Genomic DNA, 21,631 nt, shown 5'->3' with positions numbered 1-21,631 from the left:
GAAAAAAGGAAAAAAAATAGGCATTAAGAAACTTATACTGCTTGAAAAGAAAGAACAAGACAATCACTAGTTAATAAAGATCACATGATACCTCATGTTTGTGTTAGATGATTTTATTAGGGAGAGGAATAAAAAAATAAAATAACGTGCGTAGTTCCTAAAGATCACCATGCAACTGACGTGAAATGGGGAGTTTGGGTTTTTTTATCACAAAAATATTATAAACAGGACACATTGAGAAAATGCTATGTTTCTTCATTAAACATGCAAAGCTAATTAAAAAAATACATTAGAATTAAATGTTTTGACACTTTCCTGGAACAGATCCTCCTGTAAGGTATGTTAGAGCATATGGATGACAGGAAGGGGATTAGAAACAGACAATATGGCTTCACAAAGGGTAAATTATGTCTGACTAATGGTGTGTTTCAGTGATGTAGTAACTGTGTTGATGGGTAATGGAAGAGCAACTGATAACATTCGCCTTGACTTCTGTGAGACCTCTGACATCCCCCCACACATCAACACTTCTGCTAAATTGGTGAGACTGGGGGAAAGTTGTAAAAGCCTCGTCCCTTGAAGCGTGCAAGGTCAGGTTGGATGGAACTTTCAGCAACCTGATCTAGCATAACAGGTCTCTCTCCACGGCAGAGAAATTGGAAATAAATAATATTTAAATGCTACTTCCAGCCTAAATCATTCTATGATGCAATGCTGTAATTCTATGATTCTCTGTTCAAATAGGGATCTCTAACATCTATACTTACATTTGGCAAATCGATACATGTGCCACTGTTCTGACATGGCTTTGAAGAGCATTCATTGATGTCAATTTCACAGTTGTGACCAAGAAAACCAGAAGGGCAACTGCAAACATATCCAGACTGGTTATACTGGCATATACCTCCATTCAGGCATGGCTGAGAGGCACAAGGATCAACAGGTTCCTCACAAAATGGACCTAAAACAAACAAACAGTAAAAATTACAGTGCTGGAATGATGCTTGACATGCTCTTTGACATTACTTTATTACTATGTTGTGTTTCCTTTTTTTTCTTTTTTTTTTTTTTTTCTATTTTGTTGAAGGATTGAGAGGTTTTTATTAATTGTGTTTCTTTAACTTTTTTTACACTGTGAAGCTCCAATTACTGCCTGGAACATCTTTGAGCTATCACCATTTAAAAGCGAACAACTTTACATATTTCCCTATGCTTTGTTCCTTTTGGTGAATTAAGATGATAGGAATCTGGGAGCCACTAATCTGATCTGTAGCAAAGGAAGAATGTGACTGGAGCCATGGCCCTGTGACACGTTGAACAGTCACTGAACATCTCACAACAACTATTATCAATGGAAGCTGAATCCAATGTATTCCCAGACCAGGAGGGTCCTTCTCATTCCTGTTTATAGATCCTGCTAGTACTGAACCTGAATGTGCTTTCAGTAAGCAAACACACAACCACACACATGCATATACCACAAACCGGCTGCCCATGTGAATCAACATGAAGAACAGTGTGTTTTCCCTTAGATAAATACAAACAGCAGTCACGTGAGCATACGCAGCAATGATGGCTCAAACTTTTTCCTTGTCTCTGGCCAGCTTGTATTGAAGTTCAACAATGAGCATACACACTCCTTCTTTTTTAAAATATAAACTGTCATTAGTGTATCCCTCAAGAATCAGCATAGATTTTAAGTCTGTCTGATTTCCATATCCAGATACCGAGCCTCTTGCTGACTTGCTGTCTCAGAACTTTAGTCGTTCCAGATCTGGATGTTATTCTGATTTCTGGCTAGTGCAGTTCAAAAATCTATCACTCGCCACTAGGAGAGGTGTTAACACAGAAGAAGTAAAGAAGAGACTGTTACTCAGGCTCTGTTGGCCTTGCAAGAAAACAATCTGTGAAGTTTCCCCAAGTCACCCTCTTTTATTATTTGGAATTTCCCCATCTCTCACAAAATCCTCCCTTTGCTGTCTGTGAAATTCAGTCCTTGCTTCTGGTGGTCTGTGCAACATTTCTCAGCCACTTATGTGGGTACTTGTTGAATACAGAGGTTTCTCACACTATGTCGAGTAGCTTCCCATTTTCTCCTAAATTCTTGTAAGCCTTGGCAGGACTTAAGTGATCTGTCTGCATGCCTTAAAATTTATGAACTGCCTAAGTATTTTTGACAATTAACTCTTTTTAAGCCTGTGACATCAAAAATAAAGAAGAATTACAGCACGCAAGAATTTATTTCCATTTACTTCTGGAAAACTATGTTTCAAATATGCTTTTTACAAACTTTTTAATTTGTGCTCTGATTCAAACCACCTTTCTAATACATACTTAAAATTACATCAGAAGAATTTTTTAGCAATATGCTGTAGCAATAATACAGCTTTTTAATAAATCTCTTTCGAAGTAATAATACATATTGATTCAACATTTTATTAGTAATTTGAATCCACTGACTTTAAAAATAGACATTCATAAAAGAATAAATTATATTTTACCATAAGATGCATCATTTTGAAATGGTAAACAAAATACTTTTAAATCGAATTGTAAACTGCAGAATGAACATAAATAATTAGTTATAAAACACTTAATAGATAAGTATGTGAACCTCCAATAATTTAATTATTAATAGACTAGCTATCTAATGCAACTGAAGGTATGTGGAAAAACATTTACCAGGATATTGAAATATCACACTCAGTCTCTATTATATACCAGAACAGCTGATGTTACAGGGTCAAAACATTTCCCTTTTTTCCTTCAGTTCTGTAGAAATAGTTATTCCAATTAGGTAAAATGAATTGGATCTATCTTTTATGACAGATTATTCATTTTTCTTTAGCATCAGAGGACATTCAAAGAATCTTTAAAAAAATTTTTGCTATCCCTCATCACCATAGTAACCAAATTACAGTACATTGCAAGTTCCAGATGTTAGGGCTTAGATGCTAATAAGAAAATCTAAGGAGGCCATTCCTCAGAAAAAGGCCATTAATTGGTATTTGTGCATATATAAGAGAGTATTTGCAACATGGAGTGAAGGGGATTGGTCAATTCTTTCTTATTATTCAATTTACTATCTAGCTGTCCTGTTCTACTTCAGTGCAATATTGTACCCCACCAGTACTCATAGATGAGGCTATATATCAAGGCTCACCCTATTTTTTCTCCATTATTAGTCACATTTGACAAGAATGGGTGCTCCTGTCCCATCCACATTAATAATCAGAAGAAGGAAAATGAGCAAAACAGTGACCACATTTGCTCCACCCTAAGAAAAGCCAGAAAGTGAAGTCTCTCTATCTGAATGGAATAATGAGTTTTTCCTGCCATTGTTTCTACCCCTGAATCCATTCACTCTTCCATGGTTTTTTGTGCCACCATTACCAAGCATTTCTTAGCCTTTTGTTAAAAAATGGCTCTCAATGGGATTATTAGAACAAGGAAAGACTAAATGAACAAAATAGGACAGAAAAATCAAGGCCAGTGGGGAAAACTAGATGAAAGATGCCTTTGGTATGCTCATCTGTAATGAAGCTAGGAAAACGATATTGTTCTGCCAAAAAAAAAAAAAAAAAAGGTCATAGTGCAACATTCTTTTAAGAGAAGACTGAAGTAGTTAGAAGAGAAATAAAAAAACCTCTGAGAGTGGATAAGGAAATATTGTCAATCACACCATGAGAAATATATCAAGGAAAACTGCAAGTTTCGAGGCTGGGAAAAAAAATAAATAAAGGTATTTAACTTACTAAAATTATTATTCTTTTCTCCTTGGCATTTCCTTTCAAAGGGGGCAAAAAAAAATTATCTTTGTTCATTTGGGAAAAAACAGTGCATTTAGTAGAAATTTGTGGCCAATTACCTAATTATGTGAATGGGTATTAAATTTAAATGAAGATATTGACTCATGGTCTAAAACGCAAGTCACATCTACCAATGTCTTTTAGGAAGAATTCGGTCTTGAGCTGGAATTTTTTCCTAATCATTGACAATAATTATGTCTGTGATATGCCTCTACTTTATAATTCCCTATATTCAGCATCTTATGTGAAAATCAAGAGCAACATTCTTTTACCTGAACCTCCATACCTGATGAGTTTGACAAATCAAGTCAATAAACAGAATTCTGGAGAATTAGTGGTTTGAGATTTCCATTCTATAATTCCCGAATTATAGAATGAAAATCTATAAACCGATGTCACACTCATTCTATTTGCTAAATAAGATTAAAAGGGGACTTGATTGCAGCTCTTGGATGGGGAAAATATTAAGCACTTGTCTTGAGTTATGTAACCAAAACATACGTATTCTATTTCATCTGTTGTAAGCAGTTGGGGAGATATTTTTCTTTATCTTTTGTCACTCAAGGAGGGAGGGGGTGAGTGCCTTCTGGCAATGGGCCAGCTGTTAAAACCAGGTGGTGCATTGTTACTTATCTCTTTCCAACCTCCACGGGGGTATCTTCTGTTAATGGGCCATTAAGGCTCACCAATGATATGACACATTCCATCATCCTAGTGTGAGATGCACCACCCAATGGGGGGAGCCGACCAGTTCCTACCTAGATAAAAACTTTTATGCTGAGTATTTCTGTTGCCAATTTCAACACAAGTAGTTTTTCCCTCAGTCAGACCCAAGAAGAGAGGTTTGCTGAAAATACTGAAGTCCCATTGATGAAAGATCAGCTACTCAAAGTTTATTCAAATTCTCAGGAAGATAAATGCAGAAACCATGTTTTAATGGCAGATGGTTGATTCTGGAAACATTAGTGTGAAAAAAAATAGTTATCAGCTTGATTGAATACCCTGAAATTCCCAGAAAGTAAAAGCATCATCAGTAGGACCAGTTCACCTTTGTCTTTCAATATTATGAATTCTTGCTTGTTTTACTTCAATAAAATGAAAAATATGGAAGATTAAAAAGCAGGAACAAATGAGTAAAGATTATGTAATAGACCAATGTGACAGCTAATGAATTTTAGTTTAAGGAACTGAACCTCATTTCCAGCATCCTATGTTGTTTATACATATGAAAAGAATAAAATCTTTCACCAAACCAAAGCTAATGACAGAAGAACTCCAGCTCTTCCTTGTTCAATTTAATTGTATCCCACCTAGTCTTCCTTTCAATGGTTTCACTACCATGTTATAATGATAACCCATTGAAAGACAAAGGACATTCCTGGTGCCATTGGTAAACAATTGACCTGCAATTGAAAGTTCCATAAAACACTTTTAAAAAGCGTCTGTAACATGCCTGTACTATATACCTCAATATTCAGCAATCATGGTTATTATAAATGTAAAACTTTAAGAATTCTAAAAATACTCAGAGGTTTTTGTTATTATTGTTGTTGATGGTAATTGCTATTATCCATCCTTTTGGCAGTAATATTTTCAAGAATTCCTCTGACACTAGGATAAATTAAAGATACAATAATTTATATATTGACAGCGAGCAGTACAGTTACATATGTGAACCCAGGAAAAAAAAGTCTTAAATAAATTAGCCACGAGAAAGTTGGTATTCTCTTATTTCTCTGATAATATACTTTTAGAACAGATGACAGGTGATTGATTTTCTCCTCTCTCCTCACTGTTGCCACAGCCAGCTGAGTGATGGTGAAAGATAGGTATGGGCTGAAACATCATGTAGTTTCATGAAAATACTCAAACACTATCCTCCATAACAAATTGTATAATGTGTGGCTTGTTCTTTTCTCTTGTTTGAAGTCAAAACTGTTTGAGAAGATAAAAAAAGCTTGTATAAACATGTGCCAAGCCACTTACAACTTTGTACATCACCTGTAAATAAACAGTATACAGCTATGGGCAAATCCACCTCGCAGCAGTAGCATATTATACAGAGCTGCAAACCTTGAACTTAAAAATATTGAAAAACTTTCATTACTTTCAAATTTTCAGATGGGAATGTACAGTTGTTTAAATCTCTTAATTTCCTTGAACAGCTTGAACCTTTGGAATCGTAGGTTCCATTATAAATTCGTAGGAATTCTTATTGCCTTAACAAAATTCTTTTCAAAATCAGTTTGATGGATGTGAAAAACTGAAATCTGTGATTCATTTGTCTCCATAGTTTCACAGATAAGTATTGTTAAAGATTATAGATCTTCTTTTCCTAATCTGTAGAAGTGTGGAGGCAAGAATATAATTGCTCAAAAAGAAAGAAATTGACATGGGGAATAGTCTCAAAGGTAATTGATTTTTCAAATCTTTGACAAAGGAGCGTATTCAATATATATACATTTACTTTTGTTTCATCCTCAGAAATCACAAGTCTAAATGACAAGATACTTCTGTTAGAGTGAAAGAGGATTTTGCCTGAGATGAGTTCCTACTAAATTGCTTAACAATATTCAGATATATGACTGCAGGCTTGAGACAGCTACTAAAAACCTAAGAAATGGATCTTCAGGAGATATAGCCACTTGAAATTCAATAAACAAGGTAAGGGTTTGTAGTGGTTTGAAAGCAAAACAAATGAGAGGCTCCAAGTCAGAAATACAACTTAATAGGAAAAAAAAAGGAAAGAAAGTAAAATAAAATAGATGCAATAATACAAAAGACCACTGACAGAGTCAGACTACCACCTGAGCGGAGTGATGGAAGCAGTCCAGATGAGGTGGTCTTCCTGAAGCAGTGATCCTGTGAAAAGGTCTGGTAGCTCGGGTCCTCTGGGAATCCAGTGGGTAAGCACCCCTCTGGTGTTCAGAGTCTCAGCTTATATCCAGGCTGAAATGCTTGGTTCCTCCCTCTGGGTGGAGAATTTCACAATGGGATGGTGAGTCATGTGATAAGGCCTGATGGGCCCATGAACAGGAGATAGTCCAGGAGGGGGTTATCTGTGCGTTGTGTGGCAAAGGTGCTGATGGGCCCATTAACAGAAGATCAGCCAGAGTGGAGGAGGCAGGGAGCACTGCCTCACCTGGTTTCAACAGTTCATGAAGATGGTGATAGAATATACTTCAACCCAGGACATTATCCACCCCTTATTCTATTACCATCCACATCATCCCAAATCAATACCTTCCTTAAACTACACACACACACACACATATATACACAATGAAAACCTACACACAGTCCTCACTTAAAATAAGGTCTCCTTGTGGTACCCAGTGGGTTTCCCCATCCTTTTGCATCACCCACCAAGTGTAACCTGGTCCTTGAGCAAAGACAACCCCACAGATGAGTTTGCCCTTGCCTGAGGTGGGATTAATCCAAACAGTCTTTCCTAACATACCTCTCATGTGTACCACAGGGACCCTATCTGCATCCACTGTGTGCAAGGATTCGGACTGGGCAGGACCAGCTCGATTGATGGACCCTCGGGTATTGACCATCCAGGTGGCCTTTGCTAAGTTCAGTTCCCAATTTTTGAAGGTCCCTCCGCCAAGTGCCTTAAGGGTAGTTTTAAGCAGTCCATTGCAGCGTTCCACCTTCCCGGCAGCTGGTGCATGATATGGGATATTTTATATCCATTCGATTCCGTGTTCTCTGGCCCAAGTGCTTATGAGGCCATTCTTGAAATGAGTCCCGTTGTCTGACTCAATTCTCTCAGGGGTGCCATGTCTCCACAGGACCTGCTTTTCCAGGCCCAAGATGGTGTTCTGGGCAGTAGCATGAGGCACAGGGTAGGTCTCCAGCCATCCAGTGGTTGCTTCCACCATGGTGAGCACGTAGCGCTTGCCTTGGCGGGTTTGGGGAAGGGTGATGTAGTCAATTTGCCAGGCTTCCCCATACCTATACTTTGACCATCGTCTGCCATACCACAGAGGCTTCACTCGCTTGGCCTGTTTGATTGCAGCACAGGTCTCGCAGTCATGGATAGCCTGGGAGATGCTGTCCATAGTAATGTCCACCCCTCGGTCACGAGCCCATCGATATGTTGCATCTCTCCCTTGATGACCAGAGGCATCATGAGCTCAACGAGCTAGGAATAATTCTCCTTTGTGTTGCCAGTCTAGATCAACCTGAGATACTTTCACCTTGGCAGCTTGATCCACCTGCTCGTTGTTATGATGTTCCTCATTAGCCCGACTCTTGGGTACGTGCGCATCCACATGTCGAACCTTCACGGCCAGCTTTTCTACTCAGGTGGCTATGTCCTGCCAAATATCAGCAGCCCCGATGGGTTTCCCTCTACGCTGCCAGTTGGCCTTTCTCCAGCAGTCCAGCCATCCCCACAGAGCATTAGCTACCATCCCCGAGTCAGTGTAGAGATAGAGCCTCGGCCACTTCTCTTGTTCAGCAATATCCAAAGTCAGCTGGAAAGCTTTAAGCACTGCGACCTGACTCGATCCACCATCTCTTTCAGTAGCTTGTGCAACTCGTCGTGTGGGGCTCCATACAGCAGCTTTCCATTTCCGGTTAGTACCTACAATTCGGCAGGAACCGTCGGTGAAAAGGGCATATCATCTCTCACTCTCCGGTAGCTCGTTGTACGGTGGGGCTTCCTCGGCCCGTGTCACTTGCTCCTCCTCTTCTTCAGAGGATAATCCAAAGGTCTCATATTCAGGCCAGTTTGTTATAATTTCCAGAGTCCCAGGGCAATTCAGGTTTCCAATACGGGCCCGCTGTGTGATCAGGGCGATCCATTTGCTCCACGTGGTGTTGGTGGCGTGATGTGTGGTAGGAACCTTTTCCTTGAACATCCACTTCAGCACCGGTAGTCGAGGTGCCAGAAGCAGCTGTGCTTCAGTACCAATCACCTCTGAGGCGGCTTGGACTCCTTCATAGGCGGCTAAGATTTCCTTCTCTGTGGGAGTGTAGTTGGCTTCGGATCCTCTGTAGCTTCGGCTCCAGAATCCCAGTGGTCGTCCCCGAGTCTCACCCGGCACCTTCTGCCAAAGGCTCCATGACAGACCATGGCTCCCGGCTGCAGAGTAAAGCACATTGTTCACCTCTGATCCCATCCTGACTGGGCCAAGGGCTACCGCATGAGTGATTTCCTGCTTGATCTGGGCGAAAGCTTGCTGCTGTTCTGGGCCCCAGTGAAAATCATTCTTCTTGTGGGTAACCAGGTAGAGAGGGCTCACGATTTGGCTATACTCGGGAATGTGCATCCTCCAGAGGCCTATGGCACCTAGGAAAGCTTGTGTTTCCTTCTTGTTGGTCAGTGGAGACATTGCTGTGATCTTATTGATGACTTTGGTGGGAATCTGACGCTGTCCATCTTGCCACTTCACTCCCAGAAACTGGATCTCTCGAGCAGGTCCCTTGACTTTGCTCCTCTTGATGGCGAAGCCGGCCTTCAGGAGAATTTGAATGATCTTCTCTCCCTTCTCAAAGACTTCTGTTGCGGTGTTTCCCCACATGATAATGTCGTCAATGTATTGCAGGTGTTCTGGAGCCTCACCCTTTTCCAGTGCAGCCTGGATCAGTCCATGGCAAATGGTGGGACTGTGCTTCCACCCCTGGGGCAGTTGGTTCCAGGTGTACTGCACGCCCCTCCAGGTGAAGGCAAACTGAGGCCTGCATTCTGCTGCCAGAGGAATGGAGAAAAAGGCATTTGTAATATCAATGGTCGCATACTATTTTGCTGCCTTGGATTTCAGCTTGTACTGAAGCTCCAACATGTCTGGTATGGCAGCGCTCAGTGCTGGTGTGACTTCATTCAGGCCACGGTAATCCACTGTCAGCCTCCATTCTCCACTGGACTTACGCACGGGCCATATAGAGCTCTTAAAGGGTGAACGAGCCTTGCTTACCACCCCTTGGCTCTCCAGCTCACGAATCATCTTACAGATGGGGACCACAGAGTCTCTGTCGGAGCGATATTGCCGATGGTGCACTGTTGCTCTTGCGATCGGCACCTGTTGTTCTTCAACTTTCAGTAGTCCCACAGCAGAGGGGTCGTCTGAGAGTCCAGGCAAGGTACTCAGTTGTCTGATGCCTTCTGTCTCTAGAGCAGCTATGCCAAAAACCCAGAGGTATCCTTTAGGGTCTTTGAAATACCCATTTCTGAGATAGTCTATGCCCAAAATGCATGGGGCCTCTGGACCAGTCACAATGGGGTGTTTCTGCCATTCGTTCCCTGTTAGACTTACTTCAGCTTCCATTACAGTCAGCTCCTGGGATCCTCCTGTCACCCCAGAAATGGAAATGGGTTCTGCACCCATATACCTTGATGGCATCAGAGTACACTGAGCACCGGTATCAACCAGAGCCGTATATCTTTGTGGGTCAGATGTTCCAGGCCATCGGATCCACACAGTCCAGTAGATCTGATTGTCCCTTTCCTCTACCTGGCTAGATGCAGGGCCCCCCTATTCCTGGTCATGGAATACATTGCTCTCTTCTTGTAAATATGTTTCTGAGGTTCCTTCAAGAGGATCAGTCATATCATCATTCCTGTACCGTCTGGAGTTCTGTGCACGAGAGACCGGAGCAATATTGATTCTAGATGGGCTCTTTGTGGTAGGTGTTTCTCTTTTTAGTTCACGTACCCGGGCTGCAAAGGAGGAGGTGGGTTTTCCATCCCACTTCCTCATGTCTTCTCCATGCTCCCGAAGAAAAGACCAGAGGTTACCTCGTGGTGTGTATCCTCTCTCCCTGGCTGGGGAGCGCCTGCTCCTAATGGCAGAGACTCTCGTCGGCTCTGATGGGATATGGTAAATTTCTTCCTTCATCAGTCACTATGCGGACTGATTTGGTCCTTGATTTCTTTTTCTGAACAGAGGCAACTGCTACTGGTTTAGGCTTTTCCTATTCGGTGACGGTTTGTGTAGAGAGGCTGATGGCACCTTTGGTCCCTTTCTCCTCTGTGACAGTCTGCATAGATGTGGACACTGTTGCCTCACTTTTGGCTTCTTTCTCCTCTGTGAAGGTCTGTGTAGATGAGGACACTGTTGCCTTGCCTTTGGTTCCTTTCGCCTCTGTGACACTCTGTGTAGACACTGATACTGTTGCTCTGCTTCTTTTTCCCTCCTCCTCTTCCTTCAGAACACGCTGTATCACACCATGTAGTGTTTTGATTCTAAGCATGGTGCGGGCCGTGCAGAGAAGACAAATAGGACTAACAACAACATCATGCTGTCCTTGGCATCCAGAGGGTACTCCATATTTTCAAAAACTGCTGTGTCATGCCTGAAAAGCTGGAAAAAATCATTCTTCACCCCTCCCCACAGGGGCTGGGTGAGATTGTTGAGGCCCCAGATGTAGCATCCTAGACCAGAACAAGAAAACAAAACTGGGTGTATATTCTGAATGATGTTCATTGCCTCGGAGTTTATCAAGCAATGGACATAATAGACCAAGAAAGCAATTTTAGTACCATACCCTGGTCTACGCAGGAGCATTAAGACTGGCAGATAGTGCCCCAGTTGTGGAAAAATATAGAGAGATAGGTATAAGACACATGTAAGCATGTTGAGCATCATAGCGAACAGGTGTCTTTTTCAATACAAAATTGTAATTCTGACTTTTCTCAGTGCCTTGTGCCCCACGTTGAGCACCAAAAATGCAGTGGTTTTAAGGCAAAACAATTGAGAGGCTCCAAGTCAGAGATACAATTTAACAGGAAAAAAAAAGGAAAGAAAGTAAAATAAAATAGATGCAATAATACAAAAGACCACTGACAGAGTCAGACTACCACCTGAGCGGAGTGATGGAAGCAGTCCAGATGAGGTGGTCTTCCTGAAGCAGTGATCCTGTGAAAAGGTCTGGTAGCTCGGGTCCTCTGGGAATCCAGTGGGTAAGCACCCCTCTGGTGTTCAGAGTCTCAGCTTATACACAGGCTGAAATACTTGGTTCCTCCCTCTGGGTGGAGCATCTCACAATGGGATGGTGAGTCATGTGATAAGGCCTGATGGGCCCATTAACAGGAGATAGTCCGGGAGGGGGTTATCTGTGCGTTGTGTGGCAAAGGTGCTGATGGGCCCATTAACAGAAGACAATCCAGAGTGGAGGAGGCAGGGAGCACTGCCTCACATGGTTTCAACAGCTCAGGAAGATGGTGATAGAATATACTTCAACCCAGGACAGGGTTGAGAAGATATGTGAATGATAGGAATATATTCTGGGAAGGTGTGCCCTTGGGCAACTGCAAAGTCTAGGGATGTGTGCTAAATAAGGGGAAGTCTGAAACAGCACAGGGATTGAGTATACTGAAAAGAAGCAGGACATGCCAGGTGATATAGAAAATGAGACCTAAAGAAGGCTTGAATCTCAAGATTATAGTGACACATCACAGTAACACAGAAGTAGTAGGATGGGCTGAGTAGTTATCAATAGAGGTGTTTTGATACCTTCTGTATCCTAGGAGGGAGAGAAAAAAAAATGCTGAGGATAGCTGTTTAAATAAATGCAGTTTATAACCTGTATGTTGTTTGTGAGGAAAAGAGGTTGTTGATGTTCTATCTTGAGTATATTATTGATGTTCTATCTTGAGTATCTTGATATTGCTGAATTTTTTTTTTCCTAGCAACAAAATGTTAAGCAAATTGATTGTCAAAATGTTTCAAGAGGGTTCAGTTGGGTTGCTATCCAAAATGTAGGCTGGTCAGGTGGAGAAAATGTGTTGTATGTTGTCAAGTGACCACATCACATCATCTCATAATCCAGATTTATATTCTAGGTTATGTATTAATTTATTGTAAATAATTATTCTTGAGAAGAAAAAAAAATCCCCAGGAGTACTTATGGAAGAAAAAAAAAACAAAACAACCAAAAAACAAACCAAATAAATATTAATTAGAATTAACTAATTTTTGTACATCTGTACATTCTATCAGAATTGTGACAAAAATTAAAAGGTCTGCTTATTGTTCAGCCTGTAACATTATTAGACTCTGAGAACCAACAGAGTATTATAAAATGTTGGTTTGCAAAAAAAACAACCTTTGAACACTTAAAATTTCTCATAACTGTAACTTTTAGTCTCCAGTGACCTTGGGTATATTTCCATTTGGGTACATTTCCATTTCCTGACATCCATCAGCATTATTTAATGGGACAAACTGGCTGTGTTCAAACCCCTGCATATTGGGCTGAGTACTGCAAGCACCTGCCAATTTTGGAAGCACTGTAGAGGTACAACGTACTCAGAGCTGGAATAAATGCCAAAGCACTAATGTTGAAAGAAGAGTAGAGTCTGAGAGACTCTCATAAAAAGATTAGTCATTTTCAAAAGCTGGTGCTATCGACATGGGTTTATGGCTCTAACATTGAGATATAATTTAAAGGAATGGAGGCCAGGTATGGTAAAAGAGGCCTTGAAAATTGCAGACAGAGCATTCAGTAAATTGCAGTACAGGCATGGAATATCTAGAAGCAAGGCACAGTCTAGGCCCTGGAGACCCCACAGCTGTATACAGTCAAAGAAATGCAGACCTGGAGGTGGAAAAAACTGGTCTTAGGGTCAACAAAAAAACAATATCTAACATCAATAAACCCCACCATAGATTGCAAATTCAGGTGTAATTTGGAACTACAGCCCAATGAAGAAAAAGAAAGGTATATAAGGATGTTAGCAAACATATGAATATGATCCTGAGTAGATCCTAGAGCAAGAAAGGTAAAATCATCAGCACAAATGTCATATTCCTCCTAGTGAAGGACCACAGATGCTCACAGGAACACCCACCAGAACACACCCCTGCTGCCAATGGCAGTAAAAGGAGCAGGGTAAAGGTGAGCACAGCATCCAGAATAGGGCTGGAAATTAAGAAGCGTGCTTATATAAAAAGTTTACAAGTCGTCTTATTGAAATATTTTCTGCACAGATAAATCTTAAGATTTCAATTATACTGTAATTGTTTGGCCTTATACTTACAGAATTTTCTCCAGAGCCCCGCTGTCCTAGGGTGACTATGCTGCTTGTATCCCCAGTTGTCCGTTCTTTGTGTACTATGTGTTCTGTACCTTTAAGAATGGTTCTGAGAGTGAAGCAGGGAAAGAAGAAGCGTGCAATTTGTTTTGGAAAAAAAGTGTTCACTACCCTGTATCTTCTCTTCTTCCTTGGGACTGTGTGTGTTCATCGGATGCATGGACAGCAGCCAGAGAGAGGTTTTCTTTTTTCCTTTTAGTTAGTCTAGTTAGCTGAGGCAAAGAAGCTTCCTGGACTGTTTTTTTTTTCCTTTTTCTTGGGACTGTTTAAATCTGCTCTGGACTGAAAAAACACAGAGGAGGACTGGGATCTTGCGCCCGCGGCCCACCAGGCCTGGACCTTGGCATTTTCCAGCCCCAAAGGGACTGGGATTGATAAGAGACTGAGGGAGCTGAGCTGACTCCTGGCAAGGACTCTCAGTTTTGCCATCTCTCTTCAGAGCAGCGAGAGGTTTTATTGTTTCATATTATTCATTCCTTATGCTTGTGGGCAGTTTGTTTGTTAAATAAATAGTTTTTTTCCACTTTTCTCTGAGGAAGTTCTTTTCCCAGACTGGCTGGGAGGGGAGGGGCTGTTTGGCTTTGCTCTCCAGAGGAACCCCATTCGGAGGTTTCCTCCCAAATTTGCTCTAAGCCAAGAACACCTGCCTTTAAATGTCAATACATAATGACACACACAATGATGTGTAGCAAGATAATGGCAGCAACATAACAAACCCAAATCTGATGAAATACATGGGAAGTGAAAAAAAAAATTAAATTGCTGAGTTAAGAAGAATACCCCTTCAGTATTAACTGAAAATTCTGAAGAAAACGGTTTTGTCTCACCATTTTGGAGATTTGTGCTAATACATAAAAAGGAACTCATATGACCTAACTCAGGAATTCAAAAACTAGATATTCACTTATACCCCTCCTAGAACCAACAGCTTTAACTGGATGCCTTTAGAAGATGGTTCATTCCTTCCAAAAAACATATCTAGGACTGATGGTTCACGGGATGTTTGCTGTTCTTCTAGCAAAATGTGGCAAACCAAACAAGTATTTCAGGTTAGATACCAAACTCTAGACATCTGATGTTTCATAACATGCAGTCAGTCAATGAAGGATACCTCAAAGTTTGCTAAACTAATGGATTTGAGCTAATCAGATAAAAGAGTTTTACAAAAGACTAATCTCCAGAAGCATTCCCATTCTAGCAATCTCCAAATGCCATCTGATAAAAATATGTCTTTTGACCTATTTGGTGTTTTGCCAAAGTGGTAAACATACTTTGAAGTGACTGACTATTGTTTGGATAAATAGTCTCATATCTTGGAAGAAAAGCAACTTCAATTGAGGTATTCCTACCTATCTATTAAGGGAGTTGATTCATACATATACTAACTAATAAATTTAAATGGGTAATGATTATGCAACTGTAGATTGCTCTTAACAGCACAGATTTGCCATATGTTTTACTTTTGGGTTTATTTCTATCTAGAAAATAATAATGGTCTATAATATTGTTATTCACACTAAGTTTAAGATGATTTCACCACAGTTTTCATAGAGTGTAAGGACATGGGCACAAGAAAGTCTTTAGTCTGCTTAAAGCAAGATGAACCAAGAAGTCAGGCCAGGTTAGTCAGGGCTTTATCTATCCTAATCTTCTAAACCACATTAGATGAAGACTGTAACCTCTCTAGGAAATCTGTTCCAGTATGGGATATCCCACTCTTTCCTTCCTTACTCCCTTAGGCACTCCCAGCCTCCTTGCTGGTAGGGTGGTGTAAGAAGCAGAAAAGGCCTTGATGCTGTGCAAGCACCGCTCAGCAAAAACAAAAAAAACCCTCTGTGTTATCTGCACCCTTTACAGCACAAATCCAAAACCAGCCACTATAAAGAAAATGAGCACCCCAGCCAAAATAAGTACATCTATCTTTTATGCAGAGATAATGGGCCTTGCCATAGGGTAAGATTTTGAGCCAGGACTCTGAAATGTTACATTGCAAATATAAAACTGCAAGAAATACTGAGGGCTTGAAACGGGTAATTTGTAAATGGTAATAGTAAATTCGGATGTGATGTGGAACTGCAAGCATAATATTGAGTAAGTTAATTTGTTTTTATTTATATTACTTAATATCTTGTACTAAACCCTTTACTTTGAGATTTTAAACGTGTTCATCTTTCTATGCCAATCCTGAAGAGTAGCGAAATCTGTGCAATGAATTCTAATATCCTTTCTCTGTCAATGGTAATTTGTCACTATCTTGGAGAGAAAGATCAGTAGACTCCACAGTGGTGTTATCAGTCCTGTTACATTGTGTCTGGAAATATTTCCCAAAGCACAAACTTCTGGTGACATGTCATTATGCAAGGAACTTGACTTTAATTCTTAAAGGAAGTTTGTAGCACAGGTGAAGAGAGTTCCAATTGAGAAGGTTAAGTACTGGTTAGATCATTTTGTTACTAGACATAAAATACCAATGTAAGTTAGTATATGTTAAATTATTTTGAAACGTATGTGAGAGAGCAGCATAAAGAAATGCCTTCTGTCTTAACTTTTACTGTCTACTGCAGTATGGATTAGAAGAAAGCTGGTGGAGGAAAGGGGTAAAACCACCCCTGAGTACTATCAAGGTTGCAGGAATCCAGGCAAAACTTTGAGCAACAGGGCAAGAAGTGTGTGCATAAATCAAAAGATTTGTGAGAAACAAAAAAAACCCAAGGAGCTAAAGCACCACGGGAAAGGACATAAGGAAATTTTTTCCTATAGTCCCACAAAGTAAAGTGCAGAAATTATTTCAAACCAGGGAACTGGATTAACAAAAGAGCTGAAGAACTGATAGCAACAAAGGCTTTTTATTTTAAATTTTCTTTGTTATAATGTGTCTCCTTAAAAGATCATTGATCTCATTATTGCTTTATAAAACATGGCTTTGGAAATTCAAAGCCCTTCTATATTAGAGTGAAAGTGCAGGCAGGTCCAATTCAAAGCTCTGGTATTTTATGACACTGTTGCTAACATTATTTTTCCCACTTCATAATGAAAACAGATACTACATTCTAACACAGAATATAATTCAAATACAAATACACTCAGCATAACATAGCTATAACAAAGGGATTTTGGCTGGTCTGCTAACAAAATGTACTAGGTACCCTATTCTTGACTTGAAGGGTCACAAAAGCCTTTTAAAAACAGCAGAATTAAATATTTGAAAATATAGAAAACAAAACCAAAATTCTTGTAGCACCAGAGAATGAACGTTTCTTCCCAAGTACTTTGCTTACAGTTGCTATCTGATGTTAAAACTACTTGTATTTCAGAGTAGTAGTTGAGGCATTAGGATGAAATTCCTTACTGTGAGGAAGGTGAGGCACTGGTATGATTGCCCAGAGCAGTCATGATGCTCCATCTCTGGAAATATCCTAAGATGGGTTGGATTGGGCTTTGAGCAACCTGATCTAGTGAACTGTGTCCCTGCCCATGGCAGGGGGCTTGGAAATAGATGGTCATTGAAGTCTCTTCCAACACAAACCATTCTATGATTCTATGACTCAGACTTAAAAAAACAAATGCAATCTGAATTAGTGAATTCAGCCTTACTCAACATGCAGTATTATCAGTCAGACCACCTCTGTTCAATCTGCTGTGTTATTTTTCATTGCATAAATTTTTAGAAATTAACTCCAAACTGCAAAAATTAGCTAAATGAATTTTTGAGCTATTTAAGTGCTACATGATAGTATCACTGTGTCTCATGCCACATAACTAGAGCTATGTCTCCAAAGACACTGCTCTTGAAGATGGAACCAAACCGTAAGAAAGTTTCTAAATGCTCCTTATTGTCTCACTTGCAATTTAGCAACTAATGTTATCTTTTTACTGGTGTTTAGGCTGAGGATGAACTGGAATATCAAATGATAAAAGCAATAGGGATATAAAACAAGAACTAAAGGAAGTAACAAAATGGCATAGGGAACTCAGAGCTCAATATGGTGCAGACTTCTGGATTACAGCTCTGATGCTTACAGAAAGCATTTCTTCCTCCTGTCTCAAGTCTAGAGTTTATTTGTGTGTGTAACTTGTTGTTGTTGTTGCTGCTGCTTGTGTGGCTTGATTTATTTTTATTTTAAATATATTTTTCTAACCACAGACCACTTCAATTTCCTGGACTGACAGCTGAAGCCTTAACCCTCAGGCACAAAGAGCTATTGTTTGCCTGGCAAAGCTTGAAGGATGGAAGTGTGCCCTTCTCCTCAGGAGCCAGCCCAAGAGATGAAGCTGGAGCAGGGGAGGAAGTGATCATGAAACTCAGCCCAGGTAAAGGAGAGTATGAGACCATGCACTGCTGGGGTCTGTACACAGACTGAAACCTTCTACTCTTAATGGCAAAAATTACATATTCACTGCACTACACAAGCTTTACAGTCTCTCACAGGTGCAAGAAACTGCCAGCCAGCTAATCAGTAGTGTATTTACCCTCTAACTGGCAAGACAAAAAGGCAATCTCATGTATATACTGAAGAATTTATGGTATCCTCTTTAGAAAGCACTTCAAATTATGCATCAACCTATTGCCTTGCTATCCAAAACTGTATCTTCTTGATTTTGTTCATTCTGCTATGGATGTTCAGTTGTTATTTTATGCAGAACACTGATTTACAAGATAAAGACTCTTGTAAAGTTTCATCCATCTTCAAAGCCCACATGATCCAATAAGCCAAAAAGCTGGGAGGTTTAATCTTTTTTCCTTCATTCTGACATATTTTCAAATTTTGTCTTGTGTTCTGTCTTCATGTCCTTGCTTTATATGCAATTATAAATATATTCTGTTTATTTTATTCCTATTTTTTTTCTAGAGTACAGTTATTTTTCTTCATAATTGTATGTATGAGGCTGTGTTAAGGACTTGGGCTGAAAACAGTGTTGATAACACATCAGGGTTATAATTATTGCTAATCAGTGCTCACAGTGTCAAGGCCTTTTCAGGCTGTGCCTGGAAGTGTTCAAGACAATGATGGATGGGGCTTTGAGCAACCTGGTCTAGTGGGGGTTTTCCCTGCCCATGGCAGGAGGATTGGAACTAGATGATCTTTAAAATCTCTTCCCACCCAAACCATCCTATGATTCTATGATTCAATAATTCACACAGTGCCCCACCAGTGAAGAGGCTGGAAGTGCTTGAGAAGCTGGGAGGGGACACAGAGGGGTCAGCTGACCCTAACCCACTCAATGGATATCCCAGACCATATGACACTGTACTCAGCAAGAAGAGCTAAGGGGAAGAAGGTAGAAGTGGGGGTACATTTCGAGTTACTTCATTTGTTGTCCCAAGTAACTGTAACATATGATAGAGCCCTGGTCTCCTCAAAACAGCAGAACATCTGTGTCCTGATGGTCACTAGTGAATGAATTCCTGGTTTTGCATTTCAAGCATGCATGGCTTTTTTCTTTTCCAACTGAACTGTCTTTATCTCATCCCATGAGATTTTTCACATTTACCCTTCCAATTCTTTCCCTTCTTTCCACTTGGATGCCCTGTTTCTGGGCTTGATTCCTTGGCTAACTCTTCAGTTATCTTAGCTCCTAGGAAGTTCTTTCCAACACCACTGACTCATGTCTATCTGATACTTACTCCTCTCCAATAATCTTTTTCATAAGCTTCTGTACAGTGCCTTTTTCTCCTCTTTGCTACACTGCCATGTTAAGACTTCTACCCCATGTCTGCTCAGTTTTTGACTCTGGAAGAAACAATTTTTGTGGGTTTTTTTTTTGTTTTGTTTTGTTTGTTTTTTTAAGGGCACATTAACTGAGATTGAAAACTAAGAGTAATTATTTGTGTAACCCACATTTTTTGAGTGCCCTAGTGGATGGGTGCCACTATTATATAGTACTAATTTCTTTATTTTAAAATGATGCTGCTGGTGTTGGTAACTCTGACTCATTTATAGTCCACTCTCTCTTCAGTCTGGCCTGTGACTGCCCTGTTGCATAGTATCATTAAAAATTTGAATATTTTTAATATATTCAATGTATGTTCAGTATTTATATATTGAATACTTTGCTACAAAAACTAAGAAGCTACTGCTGATTTTACATCTCTCTAAACATGAGATATATTTATAATTAGTATTGTTTCTATAAATAAACACATGGAAGATTTTTTTAAAGAGAATATTCTCCTTATATCTCTTAATGTCTTCTGCCCAGAAGAGAGGTGTATATGCATTTGTGCAGAGAGGCTGATTTTAGGAGATTCTCTTAAGCAGAGATGTGGAAGTGCTGTAGTTATTGATGAAGTCCCGCAATCAAATATATAAACAGTGAAATCTATTTTTGAATTTGCAGATATAAAATTATGGTTATGGGCTTATACTTATGAACACTAAATAAATTGTAGGTTTTTTACTAGGTAGGTAACATACTGAAACATTTTGAATGTTAGCACACCTGATAGGTTTGGGTTTGGGGCTCTAGGTTCAAAGTTACAGTTGTTTTTTTGTGATCATGGTCAGTCTGCTGGAAGGCTTTCAAGGGATTTACATGCTCAGAACACTCTCCTATTTTATAACTCATTGTGAAGTAAAATTAAAACAAGAACTGAACTCTTGGAAATGTATCAAAATTGCAGGGTCTCTTTCTCCCTGAAGAGTGAAAAAAGTTTTCCTTATTAATGGCTTGTTCAGAACTAGTGGAATTATTTTGAAACATAAACTAAAATAATCAATCAACAATCATTATCTGCCCTGCATTGAACTTTGTCTGTTTTGCAGGCATGACCATCAGTGTAGAGGATGGATTCCAAATTAACCATGGGTTAAAAGTAACTTGCAAACTATTTAAAATTCTTTATTTAGAACCCCTGAGATAAACTACTGTACAGAAATAAAATGTATAATCATGAATATATAGACCAATAATTGGTGCACTTATTGATGGACAAAGCATTCATTTCTAAATTGAAATGGTATGGTAAAAGACCCAAATGTATTACAATTTTTAATTACCTATTTTTTCTTAACACCATACATCTCTAGAAAAAAAAATGTAATTCCTTTCATTTGCATTTATTTGCAGGAATGCTGGTCTTTCTGGTTGTACATGCAACTAACTTTTTGAACACTTCAACCAGTCTTCTGTTCTTTTGAAAAGATGTTAAAATGATATTTTTTTAATGACAGGCTCCCTGATATAAAAAGATGAGTGATATTGCTTTCAAAAGGCAAAATTCTATATTTTCACAACCTTGATTCATTACTATGTGGACAAAGTTAAAGAAAAGATAGTGCTGAAAGGTGTACTATATGTTAACTTCAGAGTGATTAATGACAAGTTATCAGGTATTTCAGAGCTGATATCTCCCATTAGCTTGCGAGAAAGCTGAAAACCCAGGGGGAAGAAATAAATAAAAGAAGATGATGAAGAAATGCAGTTCTCTTCACTATAGATTGATATGCTCTTGTAGCCATACTTATTACCAAAAGGAAATTCAAATTACTGCTAATGTTCACTCTGGCTTTACATTCAAACAAACTACCACAAGTTGATCAGTAAGCTACGTGCTTAAGTAAGAGAAAAAATAACAGATGCCAGCAGCAAACCAAAGAAATTATTCTCTAGTGAATTCATAAAACCAATAGAAAGAGTTCAAATAAAGGAAAATAAATATTTAGCAATTTTTCTCCACTAATATAATTATAAAAAGAAACCTAGATGGTATTAAATACAATTACAAGTGTACAATATAATTTAAATCTATTAAGCATGTACATATTTTCTTTTTCTT

At 39.5% G+C, this 21,631-nt stretch overlaps 1 protein-coding gene across 1 annotated transcript in view; it reads right to left on the bottom strand.

Moving 5' to 3' along the window:
- The window catches only part of EYS (eyes shut homolog), a 742,046-nt gene that overhangs the window by 694,403 nt on the left and 26,012 nt on the right, over positions 1-21,631 (bottom strand). Inside the window, exon 3 of the mRNA XM_066180316.1 lies at positions 768-961. Within this exon, the coding sequence (XP_066036413.1) occupies positions 768-961 (194 nt within the window). The remainder of the gene's footprint in view (positions 1-767; positions 962-21,631) is intronic.

The sequence above is a fragment of the Chamaea fasciata genome, unplaced genomic scaffold, assembly GCF_029207755.1.
Source record: "Chamaea fasciata isolate MVZ Bird 193981 ecotype frontalis unplaced genomic scaffold, bChaFas1.0.hap1 SCAF_3, whole genome shotgun sequence".
Taxonomy (NCBI): domain Eukaryota; kingdom Metazoa; phylum Chordata; class Aves; order Passeriformes; family Sylviidae; genus Chamaea; species Chamaea fasciata.
This window is presented reverse-complemented; position numbering and strand designations above follow the sequence as displayed.